The sequence below is a fragment of the Bombina bombina genome, chromosome 4 (assembly GCF_027579735.1).
Source record: "Bombina bombina isolate aBomBom1 chromosome 4, aBomBom1.pri, whole genome shotgun sequence".
Classification (NCBI taxonomy): Eukaryota; Metazoa; Chordata; class Amphibia; order Anura; family Bombinatoridae; genus Bombina; species Bombina bombina.
In genome coordinates this window covers 359,648,703-359,663,534 of record NC_069502.1, presented here as the reverse complement: position 1 = coordinate 359,663,534, position 14,832 = coordinate 359,648,703, and the positions used below count along the sequence as shown (strand labels likewise).

The 14,832-nt window shown below is 38.9% G+C and overlaps 1 protein-coding gene across 1 annotated transcript in view; it reads left to right on the top strand.

Moving 5' to 3' along the window:
- SERPINI2 (serpin family I member 2) overlaps positions 1–14,630 on the top strand; it is a 129,569-nt gene extending 114,939 nt beyond the window's left edge. The window contains exon 9 of the mRNA XM_053709027.1: positions 14,421–14,630. Coding sequence (XP_053565002.1) covers positions 14,421–14,497 — 77 coding nt within the window. The 3' untranslated portion in view covers positions 14,498–14,630. The remainder of the gene's footprint in view (positions 1–14,420) is intronic.
- Positions 14,631–14,832: the final 202 nt, after the last annotated feature.

The following is a 14,832-nucleotide window of genomic DNA, read 5'->3' as shown; positions in this document are numbered from 1 at the left end:
ATTAGGTGCGGCGGGGTCCGGGAGCAGTGGTTTAGGGGTTAATACATTTTTTATTATTAGGAGAGTGAGGGGGGATAGCGGATAGAGGGGTATACGTGTCGGGCTATGTTTGGGAGGCGTGTTAGACAGTACGGGAGATTTAATAACTTAGTCAGGTTTTGTAGGCGCCGGTAGTTTCTAAAGTGCCGTAAGTCACTGGCGACTCCAGAAATTTGTACTTACACAGATTTCTGGACATCGCTGGTTTATCAGACTTACGGCACTTTAGCAATTGCCGGCGGGGTATATTGGATAGCTCGAGTTGCGAGTTGAAACTACGGGCGGCGGGGGTTCCCTCGCTTGCGCCGCAAACTACGATCTATATCGGATCTTGCCCTTAATGCACTATTTACATCAAACACCACCTTAACAATACTATCACTACTGTTTCATAAATACTTGTGATACTCTCACACAGAGATCAATCTTCAACACCATGTATTATTTCACTCCCTCCCTGAATATATCTTTCTATACCTATATATTTGTGGAATTTGCTCTTCTTCTTACATATTGACAATTGCGCCCAAACATTTCAAACTTGGATTCTTCACTCCATAATACTTTTTTCCACTGATCTTTATTCCAATCTTTGTGATCTTATCTTAGCCTTTTCACCCTGTTCCTCTCCTAAAAAATTGTTTCTTTGCTGCTACCCTTCCAGAAATACCATTCCTAATCAAGCTTCTTCAGACTGTAGAAGGTTACCTGTTGCTTCTAAGAGGAGAAATTTTACAAAATGGAGGAGCTGGTGAAAGCTTTTGGTGCAAGCAACTGCTGTACATCAGGAGACAATTCGCTTACTGACTGCACAAGTTAGCAGCATGATGGATGCCCAGCGAGAGGATAGAGCTACATTGGTTAATGTATTGCAGTAAGTCCTACAGCCTTCTATAGCTACCCCCACTGTGGATAGGGGGCGCTATATCTGAGTAAATTACTTTCTGCATAAGTTGTCATAGACGGATGATATTTAGGCTTACCTCACAACTTTTGAGAGGTTTGCTGCCAGAGAAAAGTGGCCACCTGAACAGTGGGCAGGACTACTTGCACCATGTCTTAGTGGAGAAGCCCAGAAAGCATATGAGGATTTGTCTCACAGCCAAGCTCAAGATTATCAGAAACTAAAAACTGAAATTCTTACACGCTTGGGAGTAACACCTGCAATTTGTGCCCAAAGATTTAACAATTGGGTGTTTGAGATGGGGGAAACCTACAAGAGCCCAAATGTATGAACTGCTGAGACTTACTCAGAAATGGCTGCAGCCAGACATTAATGCAGCCACAAAGGTTATAGAAATGGTTATTATGGATAGATTTCTCAGGAATCTTCCAGCTGGACTTCAACAGTGGGTCAGTCAAGGGGATCCTAAAGACCCAGAAGAAATGATGAGCTTGGTTGAGAGATATTTGACTGCTAAGGAATTGCACAGCAATGATCCTCAACCTAAATCAAAGCTGACTTATAAAAAAACAAGTGGAAAAACAGAAGCACAGAGGTCTGTTCATAACCAGGTACAAAATGACTATGGTGGGTAATGGCTCCCTAGGGAACCATTATGGCCAAGAGGTCAAACTGATGAACATATAAGGTGTTTTAAATGTCAAGAGTTAGGGCATATTGCACCTAACTGTACATGGGGGGAAGAGCCTATGCAATGTAATATGGGTGCAAGGGACAGACATAGTACAATGTTAACCTGCACCAAAATGTCTTTTGTTTCCAGTGCTGTATGTTCTAGTCATTTAAGATATGTGAATGTGGAGGGTAAAAATGTACACACGCTCCTTGATTCAGGGAGTGAAGTTACTTTGGTAAAAACTGTTTTGCTTCAGCCAGAAAAGTTAGATAGAGATCAAATTCTTGATATTGTCTGTATACATGGGGACACACACTCATACCCTACAGCTGAGGTTGAAATTATCACAGATATTGGTACAGTTAAGAGTTGTGTAGGGGCAGTGCCTGTGTTGCCCTATGATATAGTATTGGGGAGAGACTTTCCTCACTTTTGTCAAGTGTGGGAGAAACCTTCAGTAGGTCATGGGATTAGTCCTGGGGAGGTACAGGAGGGAGGGAAAGGAAACCATTTTTTCATTCTCCAATATTGATTGGGAACCAGACACTGTGCAGGAGGCACCTCTGGTGTGTCTAGGCAATGAGGCAGAACCCCCTCAAAATAATGCTTCTGGAGAAGACATAGAACTTGAGGAGCTAGGGATTCATTCTTGTAATTTCCGAGCTGCCCAATAGGAGGTCCCGACTCTGATAGTGGCGAGGGAAAATGTTCAAGTAATTGAAGGCACTGTCATAGATCTTGAAAAACAATTATGTTTTCCTTATTTTAAGGTAAAAAATAACCTGCTTTATAGAGCAGAAAAGAAAGGGGTTGAAGAGGTGGAGCAATTATTGGTTCCCAAGTCTTATAGAAATACTGTTTTAAAATTAGCCCATAGTCATGTGCTAGGGGGGCACTTTTGTATTGAAAAGACCAGAGAGAGTTCTTGCATGATTTTATTGGCCTGGTATTTTTATTTCAATAGAGAGGTTTTGTAAATCCTGCCCAAAATGTCAGTTGAAGGCTCCATTAAAAGGTTACCGCAATACACTAATACCTCTTCCTGTTATAGAGGTTCCTTTTGAGCGAATAGCAATGGATTTGGTAGGGCCTTTACTAAAGTCTGCTAGGGGGCATGAGCATATTTTAGTTGTGGTTGACTATGCTACCCGCTATCCTGAGGCAATTCCTTTGTGGAATACCTCTTCTAAGAATTTTGATAAGGAGTTAATGATGATGTTCAGCAGGGTGGGCATACCGAAGGAGATCCTTACTTATCAGGGAACCCCTTTTATGTCCAAAATTATGAAAGAGTTATGTAAACTTCTTAAAATTAAACAATTAAAAACATCTGTGTATCACCCCCAAACTGATGGGTTAGTTGAGAGGTTTAATAAAACTCTAAAAAGAATGTTGTGTAAAGTGGTAGACAAGGATGGAAAGAACTGGGATTGTTTGTTACCATACCTTTATGTTTTCCATTAGGGAAGTGCCCCAAGCTTCCACAGGTTTTTCACCTTTTGAATTGTTATACGGTAGGCATCTTAGGGGAATACTTGACATTGTGAAAGAAACATGGGAGCAGGAAACTACACCTCACCGTAGTGTTATAGAGCATGTAGCACAAATGCAAGAAAGAATGGAAGCTATAATGCCAATAGTAAGGGAAAATATGCAGAAAGCACAAAGAGCTCAGGAAACCAGTTATAAAAGAATGCAAGGCTAACGGTTTTCCAACCTGGAGAAAGAGTTCTAGTTCTGGTACCTACTGTTGAAGGTAAATTCCTGGCAAATTGGTAAGGTCCGTATGAGATTATTGAACAGATCAATAATGGTAATTATAAAGTGAGTCAACCTGGTAGAAGAAAATCAGAACAGATCTATCACATAAATCTACTTAAACCGTGGGTAGACAGAGAGGTCTTGACAATAATAAAAGATAAATTTACTCATGCTACAGTTGAGAAAAATCCTGAGGTAATAGAGGTTTCACAAAGTGAGTGGAGCAACCCAATTGTTTTGGTGCCTAAGCCAAATGGTGAAATAAGGTTTTGTAATGATTTTCACAAGCTGAATGATATTTCCAAATGTGATGCCTACCCTATGCCTCGAGTGGACAAGCTAATAAAGAGATTAGGTAGACCTAGGTATCTAAGCACCTTAGATCTGACTAAAGGTTACTGGCAGGTCCCACTGACAGACAGAGCAAAAGAGAAAACAGCCTTTTCTACACCTGAGGGCCTATTTCAATATAAAGTGTTTCCATTTGGTTAGCATGGTGCTCCAGCCACCTTTCAGCATATGATGGATAAAATAATTAGGCCTCATAGAGCATATGCAGCTGCCTATCTGGATGATGTGGTAATTCACAGTGTGGACTGGGAAACACATCTTCCCCGTGTTCAGGCTGTTATGGATGCACTATGGTCTGCAGGGTTAACTGCCAACCCTGAAAAATGCTCTCTAGGATTAGAAGAGGCAAAATATTTTTAATCAGTAGGGGGCTCCTTAAACCACAACAGGGTAAAAATGAGGTTATTTCAGGTTGGCCACATCCGGTGACTAGGAAACAAGGGCATTTCTGGGAATAACTTGGTATTATCGCAGGTTCATCCCAAATTTTGCTACTATTGTTAACCCTTTGATAGAACTCACTAAAGCTAAAAGTTCTGTAATGGTGAAGTGGAACCCTGAAGCAGAGCATGCATTTTGTGTTTTGAAAGAGGCATTGTGCACTGACCCAGTATTGATGGCTCCAGATTTATCTAAAGAATTTGTGGAACAGACAGATGCATCTGATGTAGGCTTGGGAGCAGTACTTTCTCAAGTGTATGGGGGAGAAGAGCACCCAGTTATGTACTTAAGTAGAAAAATGAATTCCCATGAACAGAGGTACTCTGTAGTAGAGAGAGAATGTTTAGCCATCAAATGGGCTTTGGAAACTTTAAGATATTACCTGCTTGGGAGAAAGTTTAAACTAATTACTGACAATGCTCCGTTAACATGGATGAGGCAAAATAAGGAGAAAAATGCCAGAGTGACCAGGTGGTTCCTTAGTCTGCAAACTTTTAATTATACTATAGAGCACAGGGCTAGTAAAGAACAAGGAAACACGGATGGTCTTTCTCGAGTTCATTGTTTGAGGTCTGAGGCAGCTCACCCCAATAGGTCTGAGCTGGGGGGAGGATATGTGACAGAGAACAGCGAATTGTGAGTGATCAGGTATATATTTCTCCTACTATGTTGAAATGTGTATTCAGTTTTTAAACCCCAGGGAAATGTATTGTATAAAATGTGGCTAGGAATTAAGCTACTGTGTTTTTGGGTCCCTGGGGTGGAACACTGGAGAGAGGGTGGGCCAGTGTTCCATTCCTCAGTTTTCAAATAGCTGAGAGTGAGCAATCAGGAAGGGATCTTTACTCACCTGTGTTTAATTAAAGGAGGGTAATTTATTCTCCAGCTGCTAGGTGGAGAGAGAGAGAGCCTCCAGAGTGTTTCTGACTAGGAGAGAGACACATTGCAGCTGAACTGAGAAAAGCTGATAAAAAGTGAGTTTGCTAAAAACAGCATGTTTTGTTTTGTTTAGTTTAGTTTCCTTGATTCAGTAAGTGATGTAAACTTATGTTAGTAAGAGCTCAAACTGAGCTAGGCTTTTGTTTGTAGTATTAATTGTGTTAAACTGCTATAAACACACATTGCCATTATCTGCACTTGGACAGTGAAAAACTAACGGCTAGATTTGGAGTTTTGTCGGTAACGACCCGAAAAGCTAACGCCGGCTTTTTTTCTGGCCGCACCATAAAAATAACTCTGGTATTGAGAGTCCACATAAAGGCTGTGTTAGGCTCCAAAAAAGGAGCGTAGAGAATATTTAACGCAGCTTCAACTCTCGATACCAGAGTTGCTTACGCAAGCGGCCAGCCTCAAAAACGTGCTCGTGCACGATTCCCCCATAGGAAACAATGGCGCTGTTTGAGCTGAAAAAAAACCTAACGCCTGCAAAAAAGCCGCGTTCAGCTCCTAACGCAGCCCCATTGTTTGCTATGTGGAAACACTTCCTACGTCTGCACCTACCACTCTAACATGTACCCCGAGTCTAAACACCCCTAACCTTACACTTATTAACCCCTAATCTGCCGCCCCCGCTATCGCTGACCCCTGCATATTATTATTAACCCCTAATCTGCCGCTCCGTAAACCGCCGCCACCTACATTATAGCTATGTACCCCTAATCTGCTGCCCCTAACACCGCCGACCCCTATATTATATTTATTAACCCCTAATCTGCCCACCACTACGTCGCCTCCACCTGCCTACACTTATTAACCCCTAATCTGCTGAGCGGACCTGAGCGCTACTATAATAAAGTTATTAACCCCTAATCCGCCTCACTAACCCTATAATAAATAGTATTAACCCCTAATCTGCCCTCCCTAACATCGCCGACACCTAACTTCAATTATTAACCCCTAATCTGCCGACCGGAGCTCACCGCTATTCTAATAAATGTATTAACCCCTAAAGCTAAGTCTAACCCTAACACTAACACCCCCCTAAGTTAAATATAATTTTAATCTAACGAAATAAATTAACTCTTATTAAATAAATTATTCCTATTTAAAGCTAAATACTTACCTGTAAAATAAATCCTAATATAGCTACAATATAAATTATAATTACATTGTAGCTATTTTAGGATTAATATTTATTTTACAGGCAACTTTGTAATTATTTTAACCAGGTACAATAGCTATTAAATAGTTAAGAACTATTTAATAGCTACCTAGTTAAAATAATTACAAAATTACCTGTAAAATAAATCCTAACCTAAGTTACAATTAAACCTAACACTATACTATCATTAAATTAATTAAATAAAATACCTATAATTACCTACAATTAAACCTAACACTACACTATCAATAAATTAATTACATACAATATCTACAAATAACTACAATGAAATAAACTAACTAAAGTACAAAAAATAAAAAAGAACTAAGTTACAAAAAATAAAAAAATATTTAGAAACATAAGAAAAATATTACAACAATTTTAAACTAATTACACCTACTCTAAGCCCCCGAATAAAATAACAAAGACCCCAAAATAAAAAATGCCCTACCCTATTCTAAATTACTAAAGTTCAAAGCTCTTTTACCTTACCAGCCCTGAACAGGGCCCTTTGCGGGGCATGCCCCAAGAAGTTCAGCTCTTTTGCCTGTAAAAAAAAACATACAATACCCCCCCAACATTACAACCCACCACCCACATACCCCTAATCTAACCCAAACCCCCCTTAAATAAACCTAACACTAAGCCCCTGAAGATCATCCTACCTTGTCTTCACCTCACCAGGTATCACCGATCCATCCTGGCTCCAAAATCTTCATCCAACCCAAGCGGGGGCTGGCGATCCATCATCCGGTGGCTGAAGAGGTCCAGAAGAGGCTCCAAAGTCTTCATCCTATCCGAGAAGAAGAGGCGATCCGGACCGGCAACCATCTTTATCCAAGCGGCATCTTCTATCTTCATCCGATGACGACCGGCTCCATCCTGAAGACCTCCACCGCGGACCCATCTTCTTCCGGCGACGTCCAACTGAAGAATTACAGTTCCTTTAAGGGACGTCATCCAAGATGGCGTCCCTCGAATTCCGATTGGCTGATAGGATTCTATCAGCCAATTGGAATTAAGGTAGGAATATTCTGATTGGCTGATGGAATCAGCCAATCAGAATCAAGTTCAATCCGATTGGCTGATCCAATCAGCCAATCAGATTGAGCTCGCATTCTATTGGCTGAATCAGAATATTCCTACCTTAATTCCAATTGGCTGATAGAATCCTATCAGCCAATCGGAATTCGAGGGACGCCATCTTGGATGACGTCCCTTAAAGGAACCGTCATTCTTCAGTTGGACGTCGCCGGAAGAAGATGGGTCCGCGGTGGAGGTCTTCAGGATGGAGCCGGTCGTCATCGGATGAAGATAGAAGATGCCGCTTGGATCAAGATGGTTGCCGGTCCGGATCGCCTCTTCTTCCCGGATAGGATGAAGACTTTGGAGCCTCTTCTGGACCTCTTCAGCCACCGGATGATGGATCGCCAGCCCCCGCTTGGGTTGGATGAAGATTTTGGAGCCAGGACGGATCGGTGATACCTGGTGAGGTGAAGACAAGGTAGGATGATCTTCAGGGGCTTAGTATTAGGTTTATTTAAGGGGGGTTTGGGTTAGATTAGGGGTATGTGGGTGGTGGGTTGTAATGTTGGGGGGGGTATTGTATGGTTTTTTTTACAGGCAAAAGAGCTGAACTTCTTGGGGCATGCCCCGCAAAGGGCCCTGTTCAGGGCTGGTAAGGTAAAAGAGCTTTGAACTTTAGTAATTTAGAATAGGGTAGGGCATTTTTTATTTTGGGGGTCTTTGTTATTTTATTAGGGGGCTTAGAGTAGGTGTAATTAGTTTAAAATTGTTGTAATATTTTTCTTATGTTTGTAAATATTTTATTATTTTTTTGTAACTTAGTTCTTTTTTATTTTTTGTACTTTAGTTAGTTTATTTCATTGTAGTTATTTGTAGATATTGTATTTAATTAATGTATTGATAGTGTAGTGTTAGGTTTAATTGTAGGTAATTATAGGTATTTTATTTAATTAATTTAATGATAGTATAGTGTTAGGTTTAATTGTAACTTAGGTTAGGATTTATTTTACAGGTAATTTTGTAATTATTTTAACTAGGTAGCTATTAAATAGTTCTTAACTATTTAATAGCTATTGTACCTGGTTAAAATAATTACAAAGTTGCCTGTAAAATAAATATTAATCCTAAAATAGCTACAATGTAATTATAATTTATATTGTAGCTATATTAGGATTTATTTTACAGGTAAGTATTTAGCTTTAAATAGGAATAATTTATTTAATAAGAGTTAATTTATTTCGTTAGATTAAAATTATATTTAATTTAGGGGGGTGTTAGTGTTAGGGTTAGACTTAGCTTTAGGGGTTAATACATTTATTAGAATAGCGGTGAGCTCCGGTCGGCAGATTAGGGGTTAATAATTGAAGTTAGGTGTCGGCGATGTTAGGGAGGGCAGATTAGGGGTTAATACTATTTATTATAGGGTTAGTGAGGCGGATTAGGGGTTAATAACTTTATTATAGTAGCGGTGCGGTCCGCTCGGCAGATTAGGGGTAAATAAGTGTAGGCAGGTGGAGGCGACGTTGAGGGGGGCAGATTAGGGGTTAATAAATATAATATAGGGGTCGGCGGTGTTAGGGGCAGCAGATTAGGGGTACATAGCTATAATGTAGGTGGCGGCGCTTTGCGGTCGACAGATTGGGGTTAATTATTGTAGGTAGCTGGCGGCGACGTTGTGGGGGGCAGATTAGGGGTTAATAAATATAATACAGGGGTCGGCGGTGTTAGGGGCAGCAGATTAGGGGTACATAAGTATAACGTAGGTGGCGGTCGGCAGATTAGGGGTTAAAAAAATTTAATCGAGTGGCGGCGATGTGGGGGGGCCTCGGTTTAGGGGTACATAGGTAGTTTATGGGTGTTAGTGTACTTTAGAGTACAGTAGTTAAGAGCTTTATGAACCGGCGTTAGCCCAAAAAGCTCTTAACTACTGACTTTTTTCTGCGGCTGGAGTTTTGTCGTTAGATTTCTAACGCTCACTTCAGACACGACTCTAAATACCGGAGTTAGAAAGATCCCATTGAAAAAATAGGATACGCAATTGACGTAAGGGGATCTGCGGTATGGAAAAGTCGCGGCTGAAAAGTGAGCGTTAGACCCTTTTTTGAGAGACTCCAAATACCGGCGTTAGCCTAAAACCAGCGTTAGGAGCCTCTAACGCTGGTTTTCACGGCTAACGCCAAACTCCAAATCTAGCCGTTACTGTTTAAATTTTTTTCAAGGCAGTGTCATTTATACCCTAGAGGACCGTGCTATTTCCTTTAAACCAGGCACCAGGAGTGGGTGCTGGATTACAAAATATATATATATATATATATATATATTTACACATAAATCTTTAGACATGTATATATGTATCTATCTCTATGTTAAATGCGCTGATATTACAAGTGGTGCAAAATCACCATTGTGCTAGTGAAATCGCCTTTTATGGTTCAATCCTTACCTCGATCTGCTGTGGTAAACTGTTTTCCGAAACTAAAATGTTGCACAAAACACATCAAAAATACATTACAAAGTACACTTACACTCATAAATAAACTATTAACCCGTAAACTGCCTTCCCCCTCACATTGCATACACTAAATTGAATTATTAAATTCTAGTTTGCGATGTTGCTAGATGGCAGTTTAGGGGTTAATTGTTCTATTTAGTGTTTTTCATTGTGGGGGTGGTGGTTTAGGGGTTAATAGTTTATTTTTGATAATTTGCGTTGTGGGGGGATTAGGCTAGGGACTTATGGTAGGGTGTTTTGTTTTTTTACTTTTGTTCTCTATTGATTTCAATGGGGAATGCGAAAATGCAATGCAGTTTGTGCGAGTAGGGTGTTTTTCTCCATTGATTCCTATGGACGAATACCATACACCCATAAATTTGCTAGGATTTTTACGCTTTTCGGATTAACGAAACTTGTAATACGAGCGAAACCCGACAAGCGAAAAAAAGCTTAATGCTAGCTGTGTTTTTTCGCGATTGCAGGAAATGTTTTACCACACCACTTGTAATCTAGCCCAGTGTGTGTATTTTGATCTAGCTCCTAGTTTTTTTAACATATGTGTTTAAAAGACATTTTTTTTTATCTGGAGTTGTACACTGGTAAATTTTATAAATCAACTGAGACCTAAACTTTGACAATTCTGTGGAATTAATACTGCTACTGAATTATTTTTAATATTTAGTATTTTGAATATTCCTCAGCTATTTTGAAATGACACTTAAATGCTTTCTGTTGTCTGAAGTCCAGTGAGTACTCATCCTTGTGATATTGTGCAATTTAACATAGCACTGCAGCAGTTGTGCCTGTTTTGGTGAGAGCGTATGATCCAGTGGACTTGGGACATTATACACATTTTTTTCGTTCAAGATTCAGTTAGATCATGCATTTTTAAAAAAAAAAAAAAAATCTATTTTACCTTTGTTATCAAATGTACTTCTTGGTATCCTTTCCTAAAAGCAGGTAGATAGATTCAGAAGCATGCACATGCCTGGAGTAAATTTATGGCAGCAGATACGCAAGAATACTTTTAACAATATTATACATGTATACATGTAGTGCTCTATACATACTTTCCTAGAGTGCCTGGGCACCTGTTGGTATGCAAGAACCATTTTTCCAGAATGCCTGGGAATATGTTGGAGAATATGGGCTTCTTTTCTTGAGGGTTCCTAGGTGGCTATTGCAGAGCAGGACCCACTTTCCTCGGGTCCCTGGGCACCTATTGGCAAGCTGGGACCATATTTATGGTGTGCTTGAGTGCCTATTGATTAGAAGAGTCTGCTGGGGCCACTTTCCTGGAGTGCTAGGCATCTATTGACAAGCCAAGCCACTTTCTCTGGGTGCCTGGGCACCTATTGGTGAGCAGGAGCCACTGTCCCGGGGTACCTTTTTTGCATATTAGTGAGCAGGGGCTACATTCCAAGGGTACCTTGGCATCTATTGACAAGCAGGGCCTCTTTCCCTGGTTGCCTGTGCACCTATTGGCGAGCCAGGGCCACTTTCCAATGGTACCTGGGTGCATATTAGTGAGCAGAGGCCACTTTCCAGATGATGAGCAGGAGCCACTTTCTTAGGGTGCCTGGGCATGTATTTGTTAACAGAGGCCACTTTCCTTGAGGGTTCCTAGACAGCTATCAGTGAGCAGGGACCACTTTCCTGGGATATATAAAATATATGTGTCAAAATAACTTACAATAAATACAAAATATGAAATAAATGTAAAAATAGTGATCCACAGTGTTTCAAGTATTTCAGTATTTAATAAATATGCATATTTATGAGCCAGACCACTTTCCTGCATGGGCACCTATTAGAAAGCAGGGGTCACTTTCCCAGGGTGCCTGGATACCTATTAGTGAGCAAGGGCAACTTTCTTGGGGTACCAAGGTGTCTGTTTGTGAGAAGGAGTCACTATCACCGATTATTAGCAAGCACTGGCCCTATTCAGAAGTACCTGGGAACCTACTGGCAAGCAGGGGCCATTTTCCCTGGGTGCCTTGGCACATATTGGAAAACAGGGGCAACTTTCCTGGGGTACCTGGGTGTCTTGATCAGGGGCCATTGTCACTGCCTATTAACAAGCAGGAGCCCTGGGTGTCTTGGCACATATTGTTTAGCAGGGACCACTTTCAGGGAATGCCTCGGCAGCTATTGGTGAGCATGGGGCCACTTTCCCAGGTAGACTGGGGAAATTACTTTTAAAGCTAAAATAATTATTTGCCTAGGCAAAAGCTATTGGTCTGAAATTACTATTTGCCTACCATTAGATAGAGTGTAATGCTTTATTTTCATTTGCATTATGTGTGTTTTGAGATACTTTTATTTTAGCCCTATCACTTTATTTCAGGTCTCAAGTCCCACTAACATTTTTTAGTGCTGTTTTGTGTTGCGCTTGAGCACTACATATAAGTCACCAAGTGTTCTTTGGTTATTCTGTTTTACCATGAACTTGTAATACCAAATTGTACGTTATTCTTAGCACGGTCCCATGATATTGATAGCGCATACACCTATATGTGAGCATAATGGAAATCATACATTACTTTGTGAAAAAAAAACAATAACGAAGGGATTCTAGTGTCCTAAAAACATGAAATGGTTTATTTTCAAATAAAATAGATAAACTGAAATGTTGTATTCTAGGCAATGCTTACAGACTTTTTAAACTGTTGTTTTAAAACAAATCATTTTATAAGTTCCTGAGCAGAAACAAACAAAACATTACACTATAATTATCATCATCTTTCATTTCTAAAAAAGAAAAATACAGTGTGCTTTACATTTGCAAATTATAAGGATAAGATAAGGACAGTATAAATCTAAACAAGGAAGAGGAGGTTCTGCCCTTGAATAACAACCATTGTAAGTGAATCTTTATATAAAGTGTACAGCAGAGAGAGACTCTTTAGTTTACAATCTAAAGATGAGAGGTTTGAAATAACAGTGAGGAAAATAAGCAAGAGTAAGAGGTTAGTTAAGAACAGTGATTGACATGAAAAAAGGTGTTATTTACAGAAAAGCTTTGATATGTGAGATTAAAGGGTAGAGGCACTATAGGCAAAAGATAAGATACTACAGTGTTACAAGGCTTGTAATTGTCTTAAAGAGACAATGTGTTCAGACAAACAGCTGATAAAAGTTCATTCTATTCAAAGCTTTGGGAGAGCGGGAACGCATGGGAACGGAGTTCCTGCACTATTTTTACAGGAGGAACTAAGTTCCCTCAGGACAGAGCAGAAATGCTTCAGTAAACACTGCTACTGCTGGTTGGAGGAGCTGGATCACAGTCTGGTTAGAGGGATAGTGAGATTCTCTAGTAATGGGCTGTAACATTTCCTACAATACACTAAAAGCAAGCTTGTCAGCAAGCCTGCTGTGTAATCACCCTGCACTGTGTGGAACACATGGTGCTTACATTTCTGTGTGGATTACTCTGGGGTTATTTAGCTTACCTCAGCAGAAATAGGACTATTGCACTTTAAGGGGGTGAGACTCTGTGATAGAGGAGGATTTTTAGGACCAAAGGCAACCATTCAACCCTTCATTGTATTTAATTTGCTTTCATTAACCAAAGTGTATAGATTATATACATATAAATACAGTATATGTGTGTGTGTGTATGTGTGTATATATCTCTATATATATCTATATCTATCTATCTATATATATATATATATATATATCTATATATATATATATATATATATATATATATATAGCTCTCTCTCTCTCTCATATATATATATATATATATATATATATATATATATATATATATCTATATCTATATCTATATCTATATCTATATCTATATATATATATATATATATATATATATATATATATACACATACAATATTAATTGTGAGTGGGTGGAAGTCTTGATGAGTTCCCACACTTTTATTTGTAGGGCTTGACCCCTGATTAAAGTAAAAAATTAAACTCTCATGATTCAGTTATTTTGTGAAGTATTTTTGTATGATCTTTCTGAAGCATCAACTGCTACTAAGCATGAGTTCATAATATATATATTCATGTTAGTGATTAACTGCTAGCTGTCATATGATACAGCCGGCAAGTAAATTAAACAAAACACTGACATTTTTTAGGAAAAAAAGTACTGCTCTTTAAAGCTGATTTTAAGAAAAGTTGTTTTTGTGAATAATCTATAATCTATATACAACCTAAATGATAACTTTAGTTTCTAAAAAAAATTCTAAAGTTTATGGATCTGGTTTATATAGTGCATACAGGCTATAAGCGTAACTGTGTGTAACATTTGAAATCCTACAGCAGAAGGGAATATTAATAGGTAAAGTTAGTGCTATATGAGCACTCATATATGTGATAGTAATTTAAGATCTGTATCTTTCTTACAATATTCTGTAAGCATTACACAATAACATGAGACTGGAGAAATAAATGGTTTTGAAAAATAAAACCTACCTGTGTAATACGCTTTAGTAATGACTGCATTGGAAGAAATACGCAGGCAAGTTTCAACAAAAATACATTGCTGTAATGACGTCCAATAATGAACAAACAAGATATTTTATTGATTGCTATACAGTCCTAAAATTGCCATCTCAAATATCATTGTAATGTAATATATTTTTTATTTTCCTAGGATCGATTCTGTTTATGGGAAAGGTGACAAACCCAAATGTGAAAGCAGCAAACGGACGAGATGTGGAATCACTATAAATAAAATTAACGGAACATGCTATTAAAATGAACATTTCTCCAATGCAGGGGAAGGGGACATCTATTTATGTGTCAGAAATGCATGTATAGCTAGAAATCATGTCAATACTTGCACAACAAATAGATTGCACGATATGGATTTTTCTAACAGATAAAAATTTTATCATTATAAAACTTTGTCTTCGATCTCAATTAACTGCAGGGTAGTACGAATAATTGGGCCATCCACATACACAAGTTTAGCATTGCTTATAGGTCACCATATTTTATTTTTATTTTTGTATGATGATCAAAATATTCCCTGCTTGCTACAGACATAGAACTTGCTTGTCATA